The sequence below is a fragment of the Cyprinus carpio genome, chromosome A6 (genome assembly GCF_018340385.1).
Source record: "Cyprinus carpio isolate SPL01 chromosome A6, ASM1834038v1, whole genome shotgun sequence".
Taxonomy (NCBI): domain Eukaryota; kingdom Metazoa; phylum Chordata; class Actinopteri; order Cypriniformes; family Cyprinidae; genus Cyprinus; species Cyprinus carpio.
Window position 1 is genome coordinate 30353790 of NC_056577.1, and position 21499 is coordinate 30375288.

Consider the following 21499-nt stretch of genomic DNA (forward strand, 5'->3'; position numbering starts at 1 on the left):
TTCAATCACCATCTCATTACAAATGGAAAACGTGTGAAACGCTAAATATGATCCATTTACCGTAAATAAAAACCTTTTAAAAATATTTAAAATCAAATCAAAAAGTCAAAACAATAGTAGGCTAATGTATGAAATGTTAGGATCGTTTTAATTCAGTAACAGCATAGTGATTTTAAAAGCTGCATGCAGTTAAGTCATTCAATAATATATTATGAATTAATAATAAGCATAAAATACGCTAGGTGATGTCGAGAAACGATGTTCGTTTATGGGGGTTGTATTTTGATAGTTAGCCGCTAGAGGTCAGTGTGTTTCTCTGGTGAAACTGACACAATCTTCCGGGACTCAAACCTTCACAGTTTACACTGGTAAAAAAAATACCTTACTGTGTCATACTCATTTTCATGGGTGAATTAATTAACATTAACAAACCAAACTGATTAAATACTTTATATTGTAACTTATTCCAACTTCTGTAACTTTCTTCAGCTCTCCGCAGGAATCAGCGTGTTTTGCTCGTGAACTTTGCTCGTGTTTCGTCTCGCTCTCGTCTGATTCATGTCTTCGGCTGAGATGTCCGAAGAAGGCTCGGTTCGGGTGGAGATCTGCGGAGACCAGCCGCTGTTCTACCGACAGACGCTTCCGTCGAGCGGAGCCGCCAGACTCTGCGTGCTGCTGCTGCACGGGATCCGGTTCTCGTCGGAAAACTGGCTGAAGATCGGGACTCTGGAGACTTTAGCTGGCGCGGGTTATCGAGCTGTGGCCCTGGACCTGCCAGGTGTGCTGCACAAACACTGCGGGGATACCATGTACAGAGATTATATTAGATGCTAATACTATGGTACTGTACATATACCATAGTACTGGATAATTATCATTACGTACCATGGTATTTACATAGCCTTCTTTACGTATACATCCATGAAACATAACCAGAATCTTTTGTACATGGTAATACCAGGGGCGGCGTTAGGGGTGGGCTATGTGGGGGGGCAGCGTTAGGGGGCTGGTGAAGCGAATGTTTTTTTTATTGCCAGAATGTTTTTATTGAGTTTTTGTGCCATATATGGTTTTTCATGTATTATAATTTAATTTATTTTATAAATAAATAAATAAATAAATAAATAAATAAATAAATAAATATCTCTCGATTCTCACGTCTACAGTGTCTGTCAATTTACGCGTTGTCATCTGGTTGTCATTCACACCCGACAAAAACCGCCCACTGAGTCTAGTGCTTCTGACTGACATGTAAACTGGCCAACCATCGATGAGCGTCTGTACGATCCAGCCAATGAAATTAATTCTTTTGGAGCCAGGCGGTTTGTTGGCGTGTAGTATTTTACTACTGTAGATCAATTTATTTGAAAATTAAAATGGATATTTCAAAATTCTTCAAAAAAAAAAGGAAGTAAAACACCCCCAGCCAACACTTGAACGCCAAGATACAACAGCTTCAGGTATCTGTAACTTTTAATCATAGTATTATATTTCTTTTTCGGTTTTAAATTGTGTCTGATTTAACGTTACATTTGGAACATCTAACAGTTAACGGTTGCGCAGCACAGTCTTTAGGACACACCACTGATCTATATATGACCATTTTATCTATCTGTATTATAGATCAGTGGGACACACACACACAGAGCGGTTATAATGTTTGGTTAGCACGGTCTGTGGCAGACTTTTCGTGTCAGGGCAACAATTCAATAAACAATATAATAAAAAAGACATATTTCGCAAAGGAAATGGTTCCAAACAAAGTATGTTGTTGTGCTCTGCAGCAACACACAGCGGTGTTTATTGAATAAATTTGCTTGAGTAAATGATTCACTGACCCATTCATAAAAACAGTTGCTTACTTTTTTTCTGAATGAATCATCTGTTTCGAACGAATCCATTGATTAAATGACTGACCGACTCATTAAGGCAGTGGCTTACCGCCACCTAGTGGCAAAGTACCATTCTAATTTTTTTTCATCATTTCATATTTCTGTATTCCAAATTTTATATTTGATTCATTAGCCTCATAAGATTATTTATGCAATTTGTAAGTGCTGTGTAAGTGCTCCTTCAAAAATATAAGTGTATTGAGCCCTGCGTTTATAATTATACTTGGCTTTAAGTGTTTGTGTGTGTATTATGTATGTGAGTGTATGTATAAAGTAAGAATAAGGTAGCCTATAAAATGTAATATGTGCAGGAAGAATGGGTGAAGTTTTTTTTTTTTTTTTATTATACAGTAGATTCTTTATTCGCCTTTTTTAAAATCTATTCTCACAAAAATCATGCCGTTATGTGAAGACTATTAAAACTAATAATAGAGCTGAGCTTGCTATTTTACCATGTCTTAGATGAGTCAGCAAGGAAAGAAGAGGCTTTAGAAGGTGAAAGGGATGATTTAGGAACACTGCAGACAGGCCCAAAACATGTGAAGCTTCAGCAGTATCCCTTTACCCAATTTGGAACACAGCAGAGAGCTTTTAATAAGAATTGGCTAGATGCATTTCAGTGGCTTGAGTATTCCGTATCCAGAAATTCTGCATTCTGCTTTTCTTGTGGTCTCTTTGGCAAGCATCATATCCGAAACAGCAAAGACACATTAACAAGTGCAGGTTTCTCCAACTGGAAAAGGGCTTTAGAATCATTCAGAGAGCATGAACAAAGTAGCCTTCATAAGGCTTCCATGACATGCTGGAAGAGCTACAAAACAACTCAAACACATGGAGATATTACAGAACAGCTTCATAGAGCCAGTGTAGGAGAAATAACTGAGAGACGTGAATACCTCCATCGTGTTGTTGCTGTGACGTCATTTCTGGGGAAGCAGGGGATTGCATTCCGTGGACATGATGAACAGAGCCAGAGTCAAAATCAGGGAAACTTCCTTGAGTGCATGAAACTTCTCACACAGTTTGACCCATTTCTACAGCAGTACAATGCTCCATCCCATGCTACCTACCTGTCTCACTCATCGCAAAATGAAATGATTGCATGTATTTCAGAAGAGGTCACAGAAAGTATCATAAAAGAAATGAGAAATTCAAAGATATATGCTCTGATGGCAGATGAGGCAAGGGACAGGCACTCTGAACAACTGGCAGTATGTGTGCGTTACGTTACGTCCGAGGGCAGGATCAAGGAAAATTTCCTTGGTTTCAGCAAACTGGCTGGTTTTGATGCACAATCCATCACTGATGCAATAGAGCAAACACTGAAATCACATAAAATTGACCATCTTCTGTGTGTTGCACAAGCATATGATGGAGCTGCAGTCATGAGTGGAGCTGTGAGGGGTGTACAGGCCCGTTTCAGAGAACGTCATCCAGAAGCAGTGTACCTTCACTGCTATGCACATGAATTAAATCTTGTGCTGTGCCATGCATGCAAGGCAATACCAGAAGCCACCAACTTTTTTATTTACTGGAGAGCATTTATTCACTTTTCAGTGCATCTCTAGTTAATCAACAAAAGTTTACTGATGTTCAAAAACAGCTTGGACTACAATCATCTGAGCTGGTACAGCTGTCAACAACACGTTGGGCATGTCAGGTGAAGTCTGTGAGTGCTGTAATTGACAATTTCTGTGCTATTCTGCAATGTCTTGACAAAATTTCAACACCAATGGCTGTAGGCCTCAGGTCCAAACTCAGCAACTTTAACACTGTCTACATGCTGCTGATGTTTCACAGACTTCTATCCATCACTGAAGGCCTCTACAAATTCCTACAGAGGGAAACCGTAGACCTGGGACAAGCAGTTCAATACAAAACAGCAGTCTACGACTCTCTTAAAGAACAACGCACAGTTCAGAGTGCTACAGAGTTATTTTCAAAAACAAAGGCCTTGTGTGAGGTAAATAACATTCCAGAACCTTCTGCAGGTTTTAGACGGAAACAGAAGAGGCTTGATGATTATGTGGTGGAAACAGCATGTAGGACAACCTCAGAAATCAGTTCTTCACATGACCACATGTGTACATTGTACTACCCTTGCCTTGACCGAATGATGCAAGAGATTGACAACCGTTTCTCAGGACTAGGAGTAGATCTTATGAAGGGCATTCAAGCCTGCCATCCAGCATCAGACAGCTTTCTTGATGAAGAATCTCTGAAGATTCTTGCCAAACATTATAAAATAGAGTTGCAGTCAGAGGAACTCCTGGTGGCAAAAAACTTCTTGAACAGAAGGAAGGAGAAAGAAGTAATTCCTGACATAGTCAGTGTGTTCAAGATGCTAAATACTGACATGTTCCCCACACTGAATTCAGTATTTCAAGTAGCACTGACAATCCCAGTCAGTAGCTGCAGCTGTGAACGTTCCTTTAGTGCCTTGCGTCGACTACATACATGGTTTGTTAACAAAATGGAACAAGACCGGCTTAACCACCTGGCAGTGATGTCCATAGAGAAGGAGAACTTGACTGCTGTTGACCATGACATTGTGATAGACAGATTTGCCCAGATGAAATCAAGACGATACACTCTTAAACTACCACCATCAACGCAATAAAGAACCATGTTCAGACCGAAACGGGATGGAGGGAGGCAGATAAAACCACTTTACATTAAAGTTTATTTGTTATCATTAGTTACTTCATTACCAATAAACTAATTGTTTTTTTTTATTGCATTCATTCATATTTGTAAATCTTTTTTTTTTTTATCAAATACAATTGTTCATTACAAAGAATTTATAATTTTCAGACCATATGGACATAGTAGTTAATGTAAAATGTTAACTATTACACTAACTAATGTTAACAAACACAATTTTACTGTAAAGCATTATAACAAAAAGAAAATTCAAAGCAAATGAAAAAGGAAAATACGCAAAGTAGAGAAGTGGGCACACTTTAAGAGGAGAATAGTGTAAAAGGGTATAGGGAGAAAAAATAGTGGGGAGAGAGTGGAGGGAGGAAAAATGAGAAATGAGTGGACAAGATGTATGGAGAAGAGAAAGGGAGGACATTAAAAACAACTGGAACAAAGAATAGGAATGAAGACATTAGATTAAATAAGATGACAGGTGTGGATAGAAGAAGAGAAAGGAGTGGAGAGAGGCAAGGAGAGCCCAAAAGGAGAGCTGTTATGATGAGAAGAAGAAAAAAAATTGAGAAAAGAGGAAAGCAGGCAACAGCAAAGTTAGGACAAAACTTTATGAGGCAGCCACAGCAGAGGAATGATGCACAGACTTCAGTAGAGGGTAAGGTTTATCTGCTAGACTGAATAACTTGAATCTGTTTACTGTAATGCATAAACACAGAGATAAAGTCCTTTGACTGATATCTTTGTAGAATAAGAGTATGTCAGTGCACTGCTTAATGTTTGCTTCTTATCCCTGTTCTACCAGGATGAGTGTAGCCAGTCAGGCTTGATTGGAAAAGAAAAGAAAACTGAGAGACAGAGACAAAAAAAGTGAGACAGAGACACAACATCAGCATATGTGTCAGGATACAATGGATAAACTTTAAATAAAATGTTTTAAATGTTTTTTTTTTGTTTTTTTATTGTTTTTGTATATTTTAAACAAGGTAAATCTTTCTGATTTGTTAAAATAAAAAGTCACATACATGGATTTTTCTGGGCTAAGCCCCGGATCTCCACTCACCCTAGAACCGCCCCTGGGTAATACCATGGTACTTTTTCGTAATTTTTTAAAATATATTAGTCGTTTATATTGTTAATATGATTTACAATTGAGGTAATATTGTTATAATTATATTTAACCTTTATAAATAATTATTTAATAGCTTTTAATATGGACGCTTTAGAGCGCTGTAGAGCATAAAATTAATTGTCATGTCGTCAAAACAGTTGTAATTCCATGTTACTTTATTTTTGTTAATTTTTAATATATTTTTATATTATTGTATACTGTTAATATCGTTATAAACAGAATGTATTACTTTATTGTAATTATATTTAACTGTTAGAAATAATTATAACATTTAAGCATTTAATATAAATATAAATAAAAAAAAACTAATATATATTTGTTTTTATAAATAAATATTTTATATATTTTTTTAAATATAACGCTTTTAAAAACTGAAAATATATACTATATATATATATATATATATATATATATATATATATATATATATATATATATATATATATATAAAGTATTTGTATATATAAAATAAAATACTGTATATACTATATTTTCAGTTTTTTAAAAGTGTATAAAAATCTACTACTATATAGATCTGTTTCAGCAACCATTACAAATATTCTGTATTCTGGCAAAAATTGCCCTAAGTTTACCATCTTAAAACCTGTTGTAATTCCATGGCCCTTTTTGTTAATATTTAAGGTAATATATTATTGTTTTATATTAATATGGTAAACAACAACAAAAAAAAAAAAAAAGTTAAGATTTTATATTTACCTGTTATAAATAAATATGATACTATTAAACACTTTAAAGTAACTTATTTTATAAAATACATATTTATATATTAAATAATACATCTGGAATAAAAAAATATGCAGTATATATATATATATATATATATATATATATATATATATATATATATATATATATATAATAGATAGATAGATAGATAGATATGTAGTACGTAGTACTTTAACACTCGCACTGATTTCTCCCTAAACCGCTCATGTGTGTCTTTGCTCCCTCAGGTTTGGGTCATTCTAAGGCGGCTCCGGCTCCGGCTCCAGTGGGTCAGCCGGCTCCAGGTGTGTTCCTCAGACAGGTGTGTGAGGCTCTGCAGACCGGCCCCGTGGTGATCATCAGTCCGTCTCTCAGCGGCATGTACTCGCTGCCGTTCCTCTTCCAGCACTCCGAGCAGGTCAAGGCCTACATCCCTGTAGCTCCCATCTGCACAGAGAAGTTCACAGCCGAGCAGTACAGCAGCATACAGGTGAGAGAGAGGAAACTGAAACACACGTCCATCTATTCTAAAATGTGCTACAGATGAGTGATGCTCATCCTTATGTACCTGTACAGACTCCAGCTCTTATAGTTTATGGAGACCAGGATACTCAGCTTGGGGAAGTGTCGCTAAGCAACCTGAGACATCTGCCCAATCACAAAGTGGTTGTAATGAAGGGGGCGGGGCATCCTTGTTACCTTGATGATCCAGAGACCTGGCATAAGGCAGTCCTGGACTTCCTACAGCAGTTGTGATCATTTTAAAAACCTTAATAGTGTAAAATTGTTCTAGTCAAAACGTTAATTACGTAAGTGATCAACAGGAGTGCATTCAGTTTCAAACTTAATAACTGATTATGTCAGAAACACTACAATTTGTTTTTGTATGCAACTTTTTTTTGTGCTATTATTTGCAATGCTTTTCACGTGGATGCATGACACTCATGTTGAGCGTTGTGTCGAAGAACTAAAGTCAACATGAAATGCTGTTTGCAAACCAATTTACATAACTTTTGAGTCAAAGAAGATAGTTAATGAGAAAATAATATAGGACGGGACTTGATTTTATCCATTGGGAAGTGATTAGACTGAAATCTAGGTGTTTTGCAACCCTTTTTTTCAAATAAAGTATGTGCAAGGAAGAATCATTTAATAATTAACATTCATAATTTCAATAAGTAACAAGAAACTCGTTTTACAGTAAATGAGGGGAAATTTAGATTTTATGCTGACTAAATTCTCACCATTATTTTTCGAAAACAGATGCAGTATTAATTTCCATAGATTTTGTGATAATATGCTGCCTGTCAACATACTTTTGACTATATGGTGTAATTTCATATTTGTTTTCAAATGACAGATAAATAAAAACTGCAACTAAAAATGAATCATTAAATATATTTCAAGCACATCTTATGAATGTAGTACAGTATTATGATGCTACACATGTTAAAATTGGGACCAATGACTTCGAATCACGTTTACGTGTTTGTGTATCTCTAATGAGCCTCGAAAACATGTTGATTGCGTAGGAAAAATAACCACTACACAATGCACTGAAGTGAAAAATATGAACATTATTTAATAACTGATTCTCTGTAATAAACAGTTTGAAAATATTTTACAAGGAGTCACAGACACAATATTTTACAAATTTACCCTTGTCTTTTTTTGTTGTGTGTACAAAAAAAATGGAGCAACATGGACCCAGAGACGAGGCACTGAGCCCCCAACACACAATCCAATAAACGAACGAAAGAAAAACGCTCACCATGATTTCAGACCTCAACTCATGAGTATTATTAGCAGTACTATTTGTTCTATTTTTTTTTAATTGTTAATACATTTTAAAACCTCACTCATGTTAAATTCAGTTTCTCCTTTGTATTTTTTTTTATATATATTTTTTTGTACACATTTGTCACGGGCACCAGACTAAAGACTACGTAATCACATACACACGTCTCGCTGATGGAAACGCGCCTACAATGATGTTGCTTTGGAGGGGGAGGGGCTAGGGGAGGGTCTGAGCTAATGACTCCTCCCAGTGGGCGGGTTATACATCAGGCCCCTCCCCTTGAGCAAGCTGCTTCCTCTTTTAGCTTTACTATTTTTTTCTCTCTCTCTCTCTCTTTTTTTTTTTTTTTTTTTGGCAAAAGCAAATCTTTCAGACCACTTAAAAACAACGACTTTGTTCCACAGTGTACTTGGAATTGTGACACAAGACCGACACATTCATGATCATTTAATCGCAGTGTTTTGCCAAAATGTGTTTCCCTAATTTGGGCAGTTCAGTGCCCCTGTACATCGACAGTGTTCCAGTTTTAAGACAATTACACACTTTCCCCCAAAAAATAAAATACAAGAATTAAAAAAAAAACAAGTGTGGCAAAGTTTTAAAACAACTCACCAGAATAAAGAACAAGGCATATTTGCACCTTTCGGAGCACTCTTTGCCCTGATATGAAATGAAGTAGCAGATTGTTTCCATAATCAGGCAAAGAAAGAGGTACACATTAGCCGTTTAACATGTTTCAACATTAAAATTGTGAATTAGAGGGATTGTTCTCCCAGAAATTAATATTATGTCATCATTTACTCACTCTTATGTCAATCCAAACCATTTGAATGCACACAAATTCAAATTTAGAGGATCAATTTTATTTTTTTTTTTTTTTTTTTTACTGAATAACTTAAAATCTTCTCAATGATTTGCAATATTGTGCACAAGAAATATGGACAGCCTCTATGATATTTTTATAAAGCATTATGTCGTTTAAGGAGTTCGAAAGCCCCTGGTTACAATACTTTTTATTATGATTTTGTATGAAAACACACTTATATTTTGCCTATATCGGGTTTGGAAAAATTTGAGGCTGAGTACATGATGAATTTTTAATTTCGGGTGAACTATCGCTTAAACTTTGCACATCATACTGAAGCTTATACAGTCTTTTTAAAACTTTTTTTTTCTTTTTCTGTTTAGAGTACCACATTTGACATTGCACTTATATTTCAGAAATGGTGTTTTCCCCATTTCTAGGACTCAATGGGGTCTAAAATATATGTTCATACTGTAGATTGATTTATAAATCCAATCAGGATGTGGGTTATAAACAGGAGTCACATGTGACAGTGTCAGGATTAGTCAGAATATTAGTGATATGTACAGTCCACTGAATCAAGCTTAACATATATACCTCATTTTCTCTTTAACAAGTTAGTTCTGAAGGTGGATGACAAACTAAGTGACGTAAGAATCATGTCCACTAGCATCACACATGCATTTTCACCTCTTAAATAAGGTGTTTAAAATTCATGACATCCTGACAGACAAGAAAACCAGAAAATAAATAATAGATCACCCAAGCTGAATTCTCATTTTCTCACCCTTATGACAGACATGAGTTTCTTTCGTTCATAAAACAAATGGAGATGTCCTTTCCAAACATTCGTTTTCAAACAGACGAATGAATGTCATACAGGTTTGGAACGACATGAGGGTGAATAAATGATACATTTCATGTGAACTAACTTAAAATATACAGAGAGAGGATATGTTTAACATGTTAAGTGCTGTCTTTTAAAATTGCACAGGCAAGTAAAACAGGCTTTAACAGATTTTGCCTCCAGACAGACAGATATGTAACATTCATTTGACACAGATCATTCCTTCAACACCAACAACTGACAATACTCTCAAAATACTTCTCATAAAATCATCTATTTTCACAGTTATGTCACATAACGGCAAACACAGATTCACTTCCTCAACCATCAGCAAACCTTGAATAAACTCTCACTTTATATAAACTACAGCAGAAAAGCCATCCTCACATTTATATAAGGAACCGCCTCCATTGTGAAGCCACAGATGGACTGAGGTTATGTAGGGCTGTCAGTTCAACCTCAACACCTACTTTACCAAAACTCGTTAGCAACTTAGCAATAGGACTGAATGCATGAAAAGCTCTTACAAAGACAATCCTAAAACCAATGGGCTGTCTTTAAACCTCTTGCCACTGAACTTTAAAGGTTTAAAGGAGCATTGAAGGAGATGGCCACTAAAATGCCAGACGTGCAACTGAGAATCAGCCAGTGAGGTTCAGATTTAGCCCCGTTTACTTGCAAAATAAAGGTGCTTGTCAAGTTTGTGTACATTGCAGGGATGAAGCTGAAGGTTAGTGTAAACCCTGCAGCTCAAAAATACTCTAAATAAAAAAAAATGCATTCCCTTATATCAGTCAGGTGATGATGTTTGGAGGCACGAGCTGTGTCCGGAATAGCATACTAGCATACTAACCATACTATTTCTGCTGTATGCACATTGTACACAGTATGCAGGTTTTCCAAATGTGTAGAATACTTGAAACAGTATCCCACAATGCAATGCACTCAACTTGACCTGCCATTTCCGGTGTGATGAATGACCAGAAGCAGTATCAACTGTGATTATCTTATTAACTATTTCACTCTTGACTTGATTATTTGACCAGACATTTTAAACAAACTTTAGTAAAAGGCAAAATAACAGTTTTTCTTAATAGGCCGCGGCTAATCATGATAAATATTGTATTCCATTTATTGTAATGGTTATTTTGACAAATGTAATTGGTCCTCTAAGCAATCATGTGACCAGAATAAAGCATAAAATGTTCATTAGTGAATATTAATGCATTTTTTTTAAATAACATGAAGAATGTAGTATGCAGTGTGATAGTATTCGATGTCAAACACAACCTGTGAGTTTTAAGGCCCATAAAAGACTTTTACTGCACTGAACTGACTGAAAGTGAAGCTCAGTGCTGTCCAATATAAAAGTGCATCAAGGCACAGCTAAAAGAAGGGTGATGCAGGGCCCAAAACAAGGATTTTTGCTTAAGTTTCATAGCATTATCAACATTTCAACATAAGATCTAATGTCATGACAGATAATGAGGCCTGAAACATACTCTATACAAGTATGAAAGCAGACGCAAATGCTTCAGTTGCATCGGCACATTATTTAACATTTACTCCAGCCTACATATCTAGAAATGTTTGCATTGAGTATGTTTTGGGCCTAACGTACATATGAAAAATAAAACATTTCTCTTCTACATGAATGACCATATTGACTAGGATCATGGTTGCTTTTACTATTCACAGACCATCAGTGCAAATAATGGTGCAAACAAACAGCATGTGTTGTGAAGTGATGCAATATGTGGTTGACATTCTGAGATTGTGAAAAACTGTACAGCACAGAATTACAAAGACTGCAAACAGATATCATCGCTAAAAACACTCAAACTGCATTTCAATCCATCAAAAATCTCTTCATTAGCACTTCTCATTTAAAGGAACAGTTCACCTAAATATTTTCCATTCCATAAAAAAAAAAGGGAAATAAAAGTAGTCCATATGATTTATGTGCGATATTCCAGGTCTTCTGAAGCCATACAATAGCTTTCGGGTCTGATCATAACACTAAGCTATGGTATGACTTTAGACAACTTCATGCTCACTGCTTTTATGGGACTTTATGAAACTTTTTTTATGGAGCTGGGAATCACGGTCACTATTCTGATTCTTAAAAATTTCTAATTTGGTGAAAAAAATAACAGCAAACGGGTTTGGAACGGCACGAGGGTGAATAAATCTGACAAAATTGTCATTTTTCGGTGAACTATTCCTTTAAAAATGAACACATTATTACATATTAGCTGCAAATATTATATTACTGAGGCATTAATATAGTTTACCTTGTGATACAAATAATAAACACAAATAAAAAGCCTAACCTAATCGGATCAGGGTTGTGATATAAATAGAAATAAGAAATATATGAAGCCCTTGTGAGGGATGAAGGAATGGTGTGATACCTCTTTAATTTCACTACTAATTTCTTTTTCTGTGGTTTTCTTACCTCCTAATTTGGCTAGAAAAGTTAGACCACACAACAAGTCTCATTTTGGCAAGAAGTAGATACAGTGCATAAATAAACAAAAGATAATTGAATAAATAGCATCTATCGCCTTCCCTTTCTCATTAAATACCCTAATATATGGAGGTATGTTTTTAATACTCATAATACTTTTTTGAGAATCACTTAAAGTTCTGCTCTTATTATTACCGGAAGCTAGACGGCGTCAGAATGTCCTGTAGCCTCGTGATATGGGTTACAGGATGAAGATGAGGATGATGAGGATGACCTTTCCCCTTTAGAGGCGGAGTCAAACAAAAGCCAACCCCCTTACGGCCGCAAAGGCAGGAGGGAACAGTCCATGTCATTTTCCACCATTTCTTCAATGGTCCAAGATGGCCGTCGGTTTCCACATCGCTAGCTTCCAGTTTTCGCAAAGACACTTTTAGCTCCTTCCACAAATGCTCTTGATTGGCAGGAGACGACAAAGTTCTGCAACGGTCACTAAGCAACAACCTGTGAAGCTAAGTGGATGAAGCAGTACGACTGGGCTTCCATATAAGGGCAGGAGGAAGTCCCTTTATATTACCTATGACTAGAGCAACGGGGAGATAAAGGAGAAAAGCGGAATTAAGGAGACGAGAAGAAGGGAGAGGAGGACAGGAGGACTGAGTTAAACAGAGGGGTGGGCCAGAACACACAGGAGGAGGAGCTGGAGGAGGAGTAACGTGAGGGGGGAGGGGCGGAACGAGTGACCCCGCCCACAGTCTGATGTGTTCTCCTGGAAGAGAAATAGAAAAATGTGTCTCCATTAATGCACTTACAAGTGGATTTAAATGCAGGATTGTGAAACTCATATTTTTGTTTAGGCACGTATTCAAAGTCTAATTTATTTGCTGCTTAAACAGTCTTGGTTATGCATCACTAATGTTATTCTTGTGGGCGGGGTTTACAGAGCTCATTATGCCTTCCATAGACATTCAATTGTAAATATTCCAGAACATTTCTTTGAATAAACAAGTAGAAATGTGGATGTGTACTCACTAAAACACTGTAGTCGAAACAGGTGGTGGTTCCTTTTCTATACCGGGCTGTGGCTATTGTTTCACATGTATTTGTTTCTTTGTCTGAGAAATGGTGGGTGTTAAGGAATTTATTTTATTTATTTATTTATTTAGCAATTTTACACTACCTTTCAAAAGTTTGGGATTAGTAAGAATTTTTTTTTTTTTTTGGAAGAAAATTAATGTTTATTCATCAAAAAAATATTTTTTTATCACAGTTTACACAGTTTTTTAACAGTGATAATCAGAAATGTTTCTTGAGCAACAAATCAGCATATTAGAATGATTTCTGTAGATCATGTGACACTGAAGACTGGAGTAATGATGCTGAAAATTCAGCTTTGCATCACAGGAATAAATTACATTTTAAAATATATACAACAGAAAACATATATGCAATAATATTCCAAAATTATTTTTTGATCAAATAAATGCAACCAAACCCAACTTTTGAACAGCAGCGTACATTGCATCATAATTTCAGAAATTAAAACCAATGCAAGAAATGCACATTTATGAGTAAGGATACATTCCGTCTCCACCTGAGACAGTTTCTCTATTTCACAGGAGTCGCAGGACAGTTTTTCAGCCACCACAAACAGCAGGTTGGTGTTGTTTATTCTCCTAGCATGAATTAACCTGTAAAACAGACACATTCTTATTAAAAACCACCTGTAGTCTGTGTGTATATGATGTATACTGCCTGCATGACAGCTGTGTGTCTGACCTGGAGCAGTTGTCACAGTCCTGCAGTATGTTGTAGGAACTGCTGATGTTACTGAAGTAAAACTGTGTCTGTACCGTCACACAGCTGGACTCTCTAGACTCCATTCCTTCAGCATCCACCTCATCTACATTAACACATGTTAGATCAGTCTTCTTATTGATCCACTTAAACAAAGACCTTTTAAAATCAATGTAAACGTCACACACCTGTCATGAACCAGCTCTGATAGGCGAATCCATACAGCATCTGCTGCAGCAGTGACCTATAGAGGACAACACACACATGTCTGGTTTACTATCCTTATATCTACCAACCGTATATTCTATCGCCCTACACCCAAACCTACCCCTCACAGAAAACATCCTGCATTTTTACATTCTCAAAAAAATTGATTGATTTATAAGCTTGTTTCCCACACAATTTAGGACACACACAAATTCCTGAGTGTGAGCGTATGATGTTTGCACGTGTTTACAAGCTGCTACATCATTGATATCAGACATTGTAATTGACTGTAAGACAGAAACTCACCTGGCAGCTGCTGACGTCCACCAGGCAACGTTTAACACATCAGCAATAGTAGGCTGAGAGGAAACACATGCCATTTGATCATTTGAATACTCACCTATCCATTTATTAAATTTTCATTTTTAACAGATTGTTTAAAATCTATAGCAGGCTTTTCAAATAGATCTCATTTGGATTGAATGTGGTGTCTGGTTAAGATTTGAATCAGATTATTAGGAAGCATCGACTTATCCCATCCATCCACGCTCGTACCACAAACACTCCTCGCGGGGCGGCCCCTGTGTTGCTGCTGGGCACCGGGTCACACACCGACTGATAGTCATAAGACTGCTTGCGTTTGTAGAAGGAGTTGTTATAGAGGGCGTAAAACAGGGTGGCATCGACCTCGCCGAAGAACATCCCAATCTACAGATTGAAGAGGAAGAGCACAGAGTGAGAAACAGAAGCAAACACAGTGTGTTTTCACTTTGCTGTTGAACGTCCTGACCTTATTCATGTAGTCTTTCTGATTGGACATGACGAGGAAGCCGCCGTCATCTATCAGATAACAAAGCAAGTCCTGCAAAGAAAGACGGACAGCTTTGAGTGACTGCATTACTGTTGCCACTAGTCGTTTTAATGGAAAATCACTAGATTAATCGGCTACACTTAATGGACAAACTCTGAAAAGAGGGATGTGAATGTATGGATGTGTGCTATAGATCTCAGTATTGACTGATCTGAGTGCATTAGGAGTCTCTTACATCACTGTTGGCCTCACAGTCCATTTCACAGCCGCTGGTTGGTCCACACTGTCAAGCAGAAACAACAGTATTTAGAGCAGCATGTGCTTGAGTATAGCCATATATGTGTGTGTGTGTGTGTACTTTACCGTTTGAGAACTCTGTCGGTTGCTGTTGGTGTGGTTGCTTGCCAGGATCTTGAATTTGTCGGTCCAGGCCTCAAGGTCAAGCTTCACACCCACAACTAAGAGAGTGTAAGACAGAAACACAGTGAAAAGAGAAACCCTAAAACCTGGGATCCTCACCATTTTCCACTCACCTTACAATTAAAATGCTTTTGCAACTGTTCCTTTTATATGAACAATATATTGTAAATTTTTATTTTAATCATTATTAGTTAGTTCACAATTTTACATGCCCTGCCACCATTTTTTCTCTAGTCTTCATTATCACATGATCCTTCAGAAATCATTCTAATATGCTGATTTATTATTAAAGTTGGAAACAGTTGCGTTGCTTTTTAGAACCTGTGAATTGTCTGGATTCTTTGACGAACAACTTGACCCCGCCCACAAACACATCATTATTTTTATTGATGATTGTTTGTTTTATGTGAGTTAGTTGAGGGAGTTATTCAAAAAACTTTTTTTTAAAAGATGAATCAGCACACAGTTTTTTTGGACCAGCCGGCTCCACTGAATCACAACCTGTAAGTATGATAAATAATAGATGTTTATATTTTCTATTGAGCGTTCAAAATACGGAACTATGTGTTTCTGACACGCGCTGTACGCAGTAGACCAATCACAACAGACTGGGCCATCTGACCAATCAGAGCAGAGTAGGCTCACGGAAAGGAGGGGTTTAGAGGGACTGAATCTTTGAACTGCTTCAGACAAATCATTTGCTGGAAATCATTGCTGGAAAATGAGGTGATATTAAATGCATATTTTGAGAAAACCCAAGCATTGTTTGACCTTGCATGCATGTGAACCTATTGTAGGAGACTCCCAAAACAACATTAGGAACCGTAAAAATGGCATTATAGGGGCATTTTAACTTTGGTGGCATATTTACATCGACATAATTCACCAGAGTCAACTTTTCAACAATGTTCAGAGCAGAATATGTCATTCTTCTAAAGCCCGATTCATAAAGCAGCACTTATCTCTTCTAATCCACATGTCAGGTAATCCTGACCTAACAGGATGATCAGGAGCTCAGGGAAGAAGCGCAGCATATCACTGTCGATTTGTAAAGGTTTAAGTCAAAAATAGCAAAATGTCTCAGGATTTATTTTACTGAGAGAGATCCAGTATTCATACGCAGCTGCCGACTGTCTATTAGTTATGATGAATTTCTTAAGCTACTGATTCATCATCTCAAATCCCACATTTGATCTTGCCTTTGTTTGCACACATAAGCTGTGCCATTTGTCAAAAGGCCTCCATGTGGACCAGAGGCAGACGTGTGCCTGTCCCTGAGTCACATACACTGTACGTGAAGTTGTATTTTACCTGCAGGTTTGAGGTTTCTGCTTCCTATGGTAACGTCCACTGCAGTGCTAACCAGAATGCCGATGGTGTCGTTCTCTGGATTCAGTATGGATTCATCATTGGCTGGACAACATAACGAAACAAAAAAAGCAGCTCTTGAAAACTATTAAATTATAAAATATATATCAGAATATAATTAATAATATATAAATTAATATTAAATTTATAAATATATATAAACAAATCATAATTATTATTATTATTATTAAAAATATAATTAATTAATTATATTTAATATATATTAAATATGACAAAATATAGCATATATTTGTTAATATACAAATATATAATATAAATTAAATTTGAACTATTTTCACTTAAAAGACAATAAATTATACATTTATATATATATATATATATATATATTCATTTAATAATAATTATTACATTTAAAAATAATAATTTAAATATAATTTAGAATATAGTATAATATATTTTATATACAATATTATAAATTATAATGAATCATAATAACTATTTAAACAAATAATTTTTTACATTATATATTTTTTCCTCCATAGTAAATACATTATTAAAAAAATAACATTTTGCATTGTGAAAACACTGTCTTAAGACTATTATATGAGGGGAAAGAATGTGCAGTCATCTGATATGTGTTTCACACTCACCAGTGCGGTAGGGGGCTCTGAAGATGTAGCCCTTGTTGTCCAGACTGCGACGGTAAAAACTTGCATTAAATGGCTCCGGATTTTCCTCCCAGGTATCAGAGGCCCTGATGTACACACACACACACACACACACACACACACACACACACACACACACACACACACACACACACACACACACACACACACACACACACACACACACACACACACACACACACACACACACACACTTTATCTTAGCAGCTATTAGAAACAACACAGTGACAAATACAGAAAAAAGAACCAGACTCACCTTTTAGGGAAAACTCGAGTGATGCCTCCATCTGTGGCTGCAAAGACTGTCATAAAGCCGTATCTAAAGCATCAGAACACACATATTCATTCCCATTTATCACTAGATGATATTTTGTGCTTGAGATTTTTATGTTGATGCCTTATAAAGGTATCAGTCTACTAATGAATTGGAGGTATTTTAGTGGTTCTTCCTGAATAAGAACATACGTGTTGAGGTCCTTGTTCTTCCAGACTTTATCTACCAGCTCTTTAATGATGCCCGTGTCCAAGATCAGATTATGCAGCAAGAAATTGTCGCCTGTGTGGAATAATGATGAGGACATTATGATATATGAGCTGATATCATATCATACAAGGTTTTGAGCTCAAGAATTGTCAAAGAGAGATTCAGAATGTGAATTATGGTCAGAATTATTGTAACTAAAACTGAAACTAATAATAATAATAATAATAATAAATGTGGTTTTAAGGTGGTCTTACAGCTCAGTGTTCTAGCTAAAACCAGCCAACAGACCTGTTTTGATGTTCTTTTCAACAGGAACATATGATGCTCAACCGACTGTGCAATGAAAATTAATGGCAGAAAGTCCTTTAAAATGGCGTTAAGTTATTGAATAATTCACACAAGATCTGTGAGCCTCACATTGTTTGGAGTCTGGCGTGACCTTCTCCATCAGAGCGATGAAGTTGAGCAGGAACTCTGTGTTGTTGTTGGACAGCTCCAGGTCTTTGCAGTATTCCCTGAGGAAAACACACGTCATTCCACACTGGAAAACTCTCTCTGATAAAGATGAACATCATAATCAGTTATATTATAGAACAGACAGTGAGAGTTTTGCATTTAATTTTTTTTTCCACATTCATGTATACATCTTAAACACATAAAACACCATAATTACATACATAAAACATAACTGCACTGCACTGCAAAAAAAAATAAAAAAAAATAAAAAAAACCTTCTTAACCAGTATCTTTGTCTGGTTTCCATCAAAAATACATAAACATCCATGAAACAAGATAAATCTACATGAGAAGTAAAGCTGCAGTGCATTTGGTCTAAAACACTGTAGAATTTGTTGAATTTTAGTATTTTAGAGCATAAAAAAAAAAAAAAGTTTCTCTACTTCAAAATGTTATGTTTAATTCAATGTGTTAGTAATTAGTAAAATTTACAACCACTTTCTGAGTGAAAATTGTTTCAAAATAAATCCTATACCATTTTTTCACTTCTGAATTCAACTTCAAGGCACATTCTCTGAAGTCATAATAAATGCACTTTTTCTTTTCAGGTAAACTAATCTAATTTCAGGGATGTTGAGACATTTTTACTGGAAAACATTACAAAGCTACTGACTAAGAACATGATTTTTGGAGTGTATATGCTTTAAAAACACAGAGAGAAAGATGATCATTCACAGACGCATGCACGTGAACTTCTCTAGATCCATCAGTGCTTTAACATGCAAACCTTCCCCTTGATACTGATGCTGTATGTAAGGAAGTGAGGAGAACGGCATGCACACACAGATACAGAGGGCACGCGTGAGAGCTGCAGCGATGAGATGTGGAGAATACACTGAACGTCAGAAGATACTGATCCATGACAGCAGACCACAATGATTCAAACACAGAGTTTACTGCTCAGAATGTACTTTATCTTTGTTTTTCTTTATATTGTTTAATAAAAATATAATGTTGATGTCCAGTTAGAGTGCAGAGCTATAAAACTGAGCATAGCATAGAGGAACATTTGAGTGCATTCTAAAATTACAGTAAATGCAGACTTTGGCATCTTGGAAAATCGAATCGCAATTTAAGACATTGTTGAGATCTCTACTGAAACTAAAGGAGACATATGTGAGATTATGTAAGATTAATGATGTCTTTTTCTCAGGTTAAAAATGTAAAAAGCAGGAGTTTTCCAGGCTCAAAAAACAAGTCATGCTTTATTAGCAGCTGTAAATAATTACCACAGAAAATATTATCAACTTGTTGCTCAAGTTTGTAAAAACAAACACAAATCACATTTATAATAATATACTAACAATGGAAGTTTATCTGGCAAAGACATTGCAATGCATTATTGGCTTTGCTATCATTGTAATTTACAACTACACTTTAAATGTTTTTTTTTTTCAAAATTGTAAATAAAAGTATGCTTTACAAGAAAACACTATTTCAATGTTTCTACTTCAAAATTTCACATTTAATGTTATTTATTACAGTTAAAACCAAAGTTACAGCAAATTTTAATTTTTGGGTGAACTATTCCTTTAAATAACCATTTTTTGTTCCCCAAAGAACCTTTCAGTAAACATTCTTAAAAAAAACAAAAAGATTTTTTTTTCTTAGTATGAAGAACATTTTAAAAATTCAAAGAACCTTTTTTCCCACTATAAAGAACTTTTTGTTACAAATATATATTCAGTGGGAGTTTAAGTTTCTCCATGGAACCATCAATGCCAATAAAAAAAAAAATTTTTTTAAAGAGTGTCCTTGTGATGAACCCAGAACAGTAAAAGCCCCCATTTGCTCTTAATGCTGTCTAGGAGATACAACTGAGATCTTAGGATTGTTTCTTTCCTACAGATGATAGCGAGGACTCTTGACAGACAAAACACAATAAACACATAGACTTGGGTTAAAATGGAAAGACACGTTACACACAGCACACACACAGAGACTACAGTGACTACGGTATGTTGAAAAGGAAGTTAGCGATGGACGTATGCACGAAAACAGGAATGCGGCTTCAAGAAGTCACACAAAGCTACCTGGGGGCAATGAACACATGTCCCTCTGACTCAAAAGTGTTTGGCAGGAGAGACTCAAAATCTGCAACAGAAACGGGCAAGATTATCCAGGGGAAGCGGAGGACGGAGAACACAGGGAGGCTTCTGAGAAACAAATTAACGTCAGCTGCTCTTCAAAAGGTGCAGGAACGCAGTGGGAGCGTTACCATAGCAACACTGAGGAATCATGGGGGAATACCAGCGTTAGCCACGATGGTGCCTTCAATGGAGTCGCACTGGCCGAAATAATGGAGTAATTTGGAAAGCAGACACTTTTGGCTTGATTCAAATTTCATCCCAATTTCTTTCTTCTGCAAATCGGAGAACTGGCTCGACCCTCGGGATACACACTGAGATGAAGCGAGTTCTCCGATGCCTTTCCCACGAACAGCGTGGAGTGCCGCTTTCGTTTTTAACAGGCATCAACATGGCCAACCGTTTAGCTGGGAGTGGGTGAGGCAGGGGTCCTGATGGAGGTGATCGCCCCTCAGACTGGCACCGCGGAGCCACTCCAGAGACTCAATCGGAGAAAGTACCAAGCATTGTGGAGGGGAAGAGAGAGGGCAACCCAGTTTAATCTACTACACATTATCCTGATGTTACTCCAGCATTCACCTTCATCACACCGTCCTGCATCATACCTGCTGAATGAGATGCAACACTTGCTGCTTAATTTCATCAGGGTGCTGATTCCAAAAATAGTGCCTGTTTTGCTTCATCTGCGAGTTTTACTGCACCAAACAGTGACAGCTTTGTGAAAAAGCTTGTTTTTTTTGTCATTAAATTGTATTTGAACATACTTTTTTAAGTTGATACATTGATACATTTTGAGTATAATATAATTTGATATATATATATAGAGAGAGAGAGAGA

At 36.3% G+C, this 21499-nt stretch overlaps 2 protein-coding genes across 3 annotated transcripts in view; one reads left to right on the top strand and one right to left on the bottom strand.

Moving 5' to 3' along the window:
* Positions 1 to 298: 298 nt before the first annotated feature.
* Positions 299 to 7793, top strand: abhd14b (abhydrolase domain containing 14B). The gene is made up of 4 exons (XM_019105512.2): positions 299 to 368; positions 490 to 778; positions 6654 to 6895; positions 6982 to 7793. Exons 2-4 carry the CDS (start codon positions 559 to 561, stop codon positions 7159 to 7161), a joined length of 642 nt encoding a protein of 213 aa, XP_018961057.2. The 5' UTR covers positions 299 to 368; positions 490 to 558; the 3' UTR covers positions 7162 to 7793.
* A 169-nt stretch (positions 7794 to 7962) lies between these two features.
* cacna2d2a (calcium channel, voltage-dependent, alpha 2/delta subunit 2a) overlaps positions 7963 to 21499 on the bottom strand; it is a 203841-nt gene continuing 190304 nt past the window's right edge. For both annotated transcript variants that reach the window (XM_042758977.1, XM_042758975.1), the window contains 16 exons: positions 20609 to 20669; positions 18477 to 18574; positions 18041 to 18131; positions 17832 to 17894; positions 17537 to 17640; positions 16869 to 16970; positions 15501 to 15595; positions 15373 to 15420; positions 15117 to 15188; positions 14882 to 15034; positions 14633 to 14685; positions 14308 to 14363; positions 14102 to 14225; positions 13904 to 14013; positions 13355 to 13437; positions 7963 to 13091 (listed from right to left, as the gene is read on the bottom strand). In XM_042758977.1, coding sequence (XP_042614911.1) covers positions 12984 to 13091; positions 13355 to 13437; positions 13904 to 14013; positions 14102 to 14225; positions 14308 to 14363; positions 14633 to 14685; positions 14882 to 15034; positions 15117 to 15188; positions 15373 to 15420; positions 15501 to 15595; positions 16869 to 16970; positions 17537 to 17640; positions 17832 to 17894; positions 18041 to 18131; positions 18477 to 18574; positions 20609 to 20669 — 1421 coding nt within the window. In that variant the 3' untranslated portion in view covers positions 7963 to 12983. The remainder of the gene's footprint in view (positions 13092 to 13354; positions 13438 to 13903; positions 14014 to 14101; positions 14226 to 14307; positions 14364 to 14632; positions 14686 to 14881; positions 15035 to 15116; positions 15189 to 15372; positions 15421 to 15500; positions 15596 to 16868; positions 16971 to 17536; positions 17641 to 17831; positions 17895 to 18040; positions 18132 to 18476; positions 18575 to 20608; positions 20670 to 21499) is intronic.

Excerpts from the sequence above, each read along its gene's own strand:
- abhd14b (XM_019105512.2), top strand. The coding sequence starts at position 559 with ATGTCTTCGGCTGAGATGTCCGAAGAAGGCTCGGTTCGGGTGGAGATC. Across the intron at positions 779-6,653 it reads TGTGGCCCTGGACCTGCCAG|GTTTGGGTCATTCTAAGGCG; the intron begins GTGTGCTGCACA and ends TTGCTCCCTCAG. Across the intron at positions 6,896-6,981 it reads AGCAGTACAGCAGCATACAG|ACTCCAGCTCTTATAGTTTA; the intron begins GTGAGAGAGAGG and ends GTACCTGTACAG.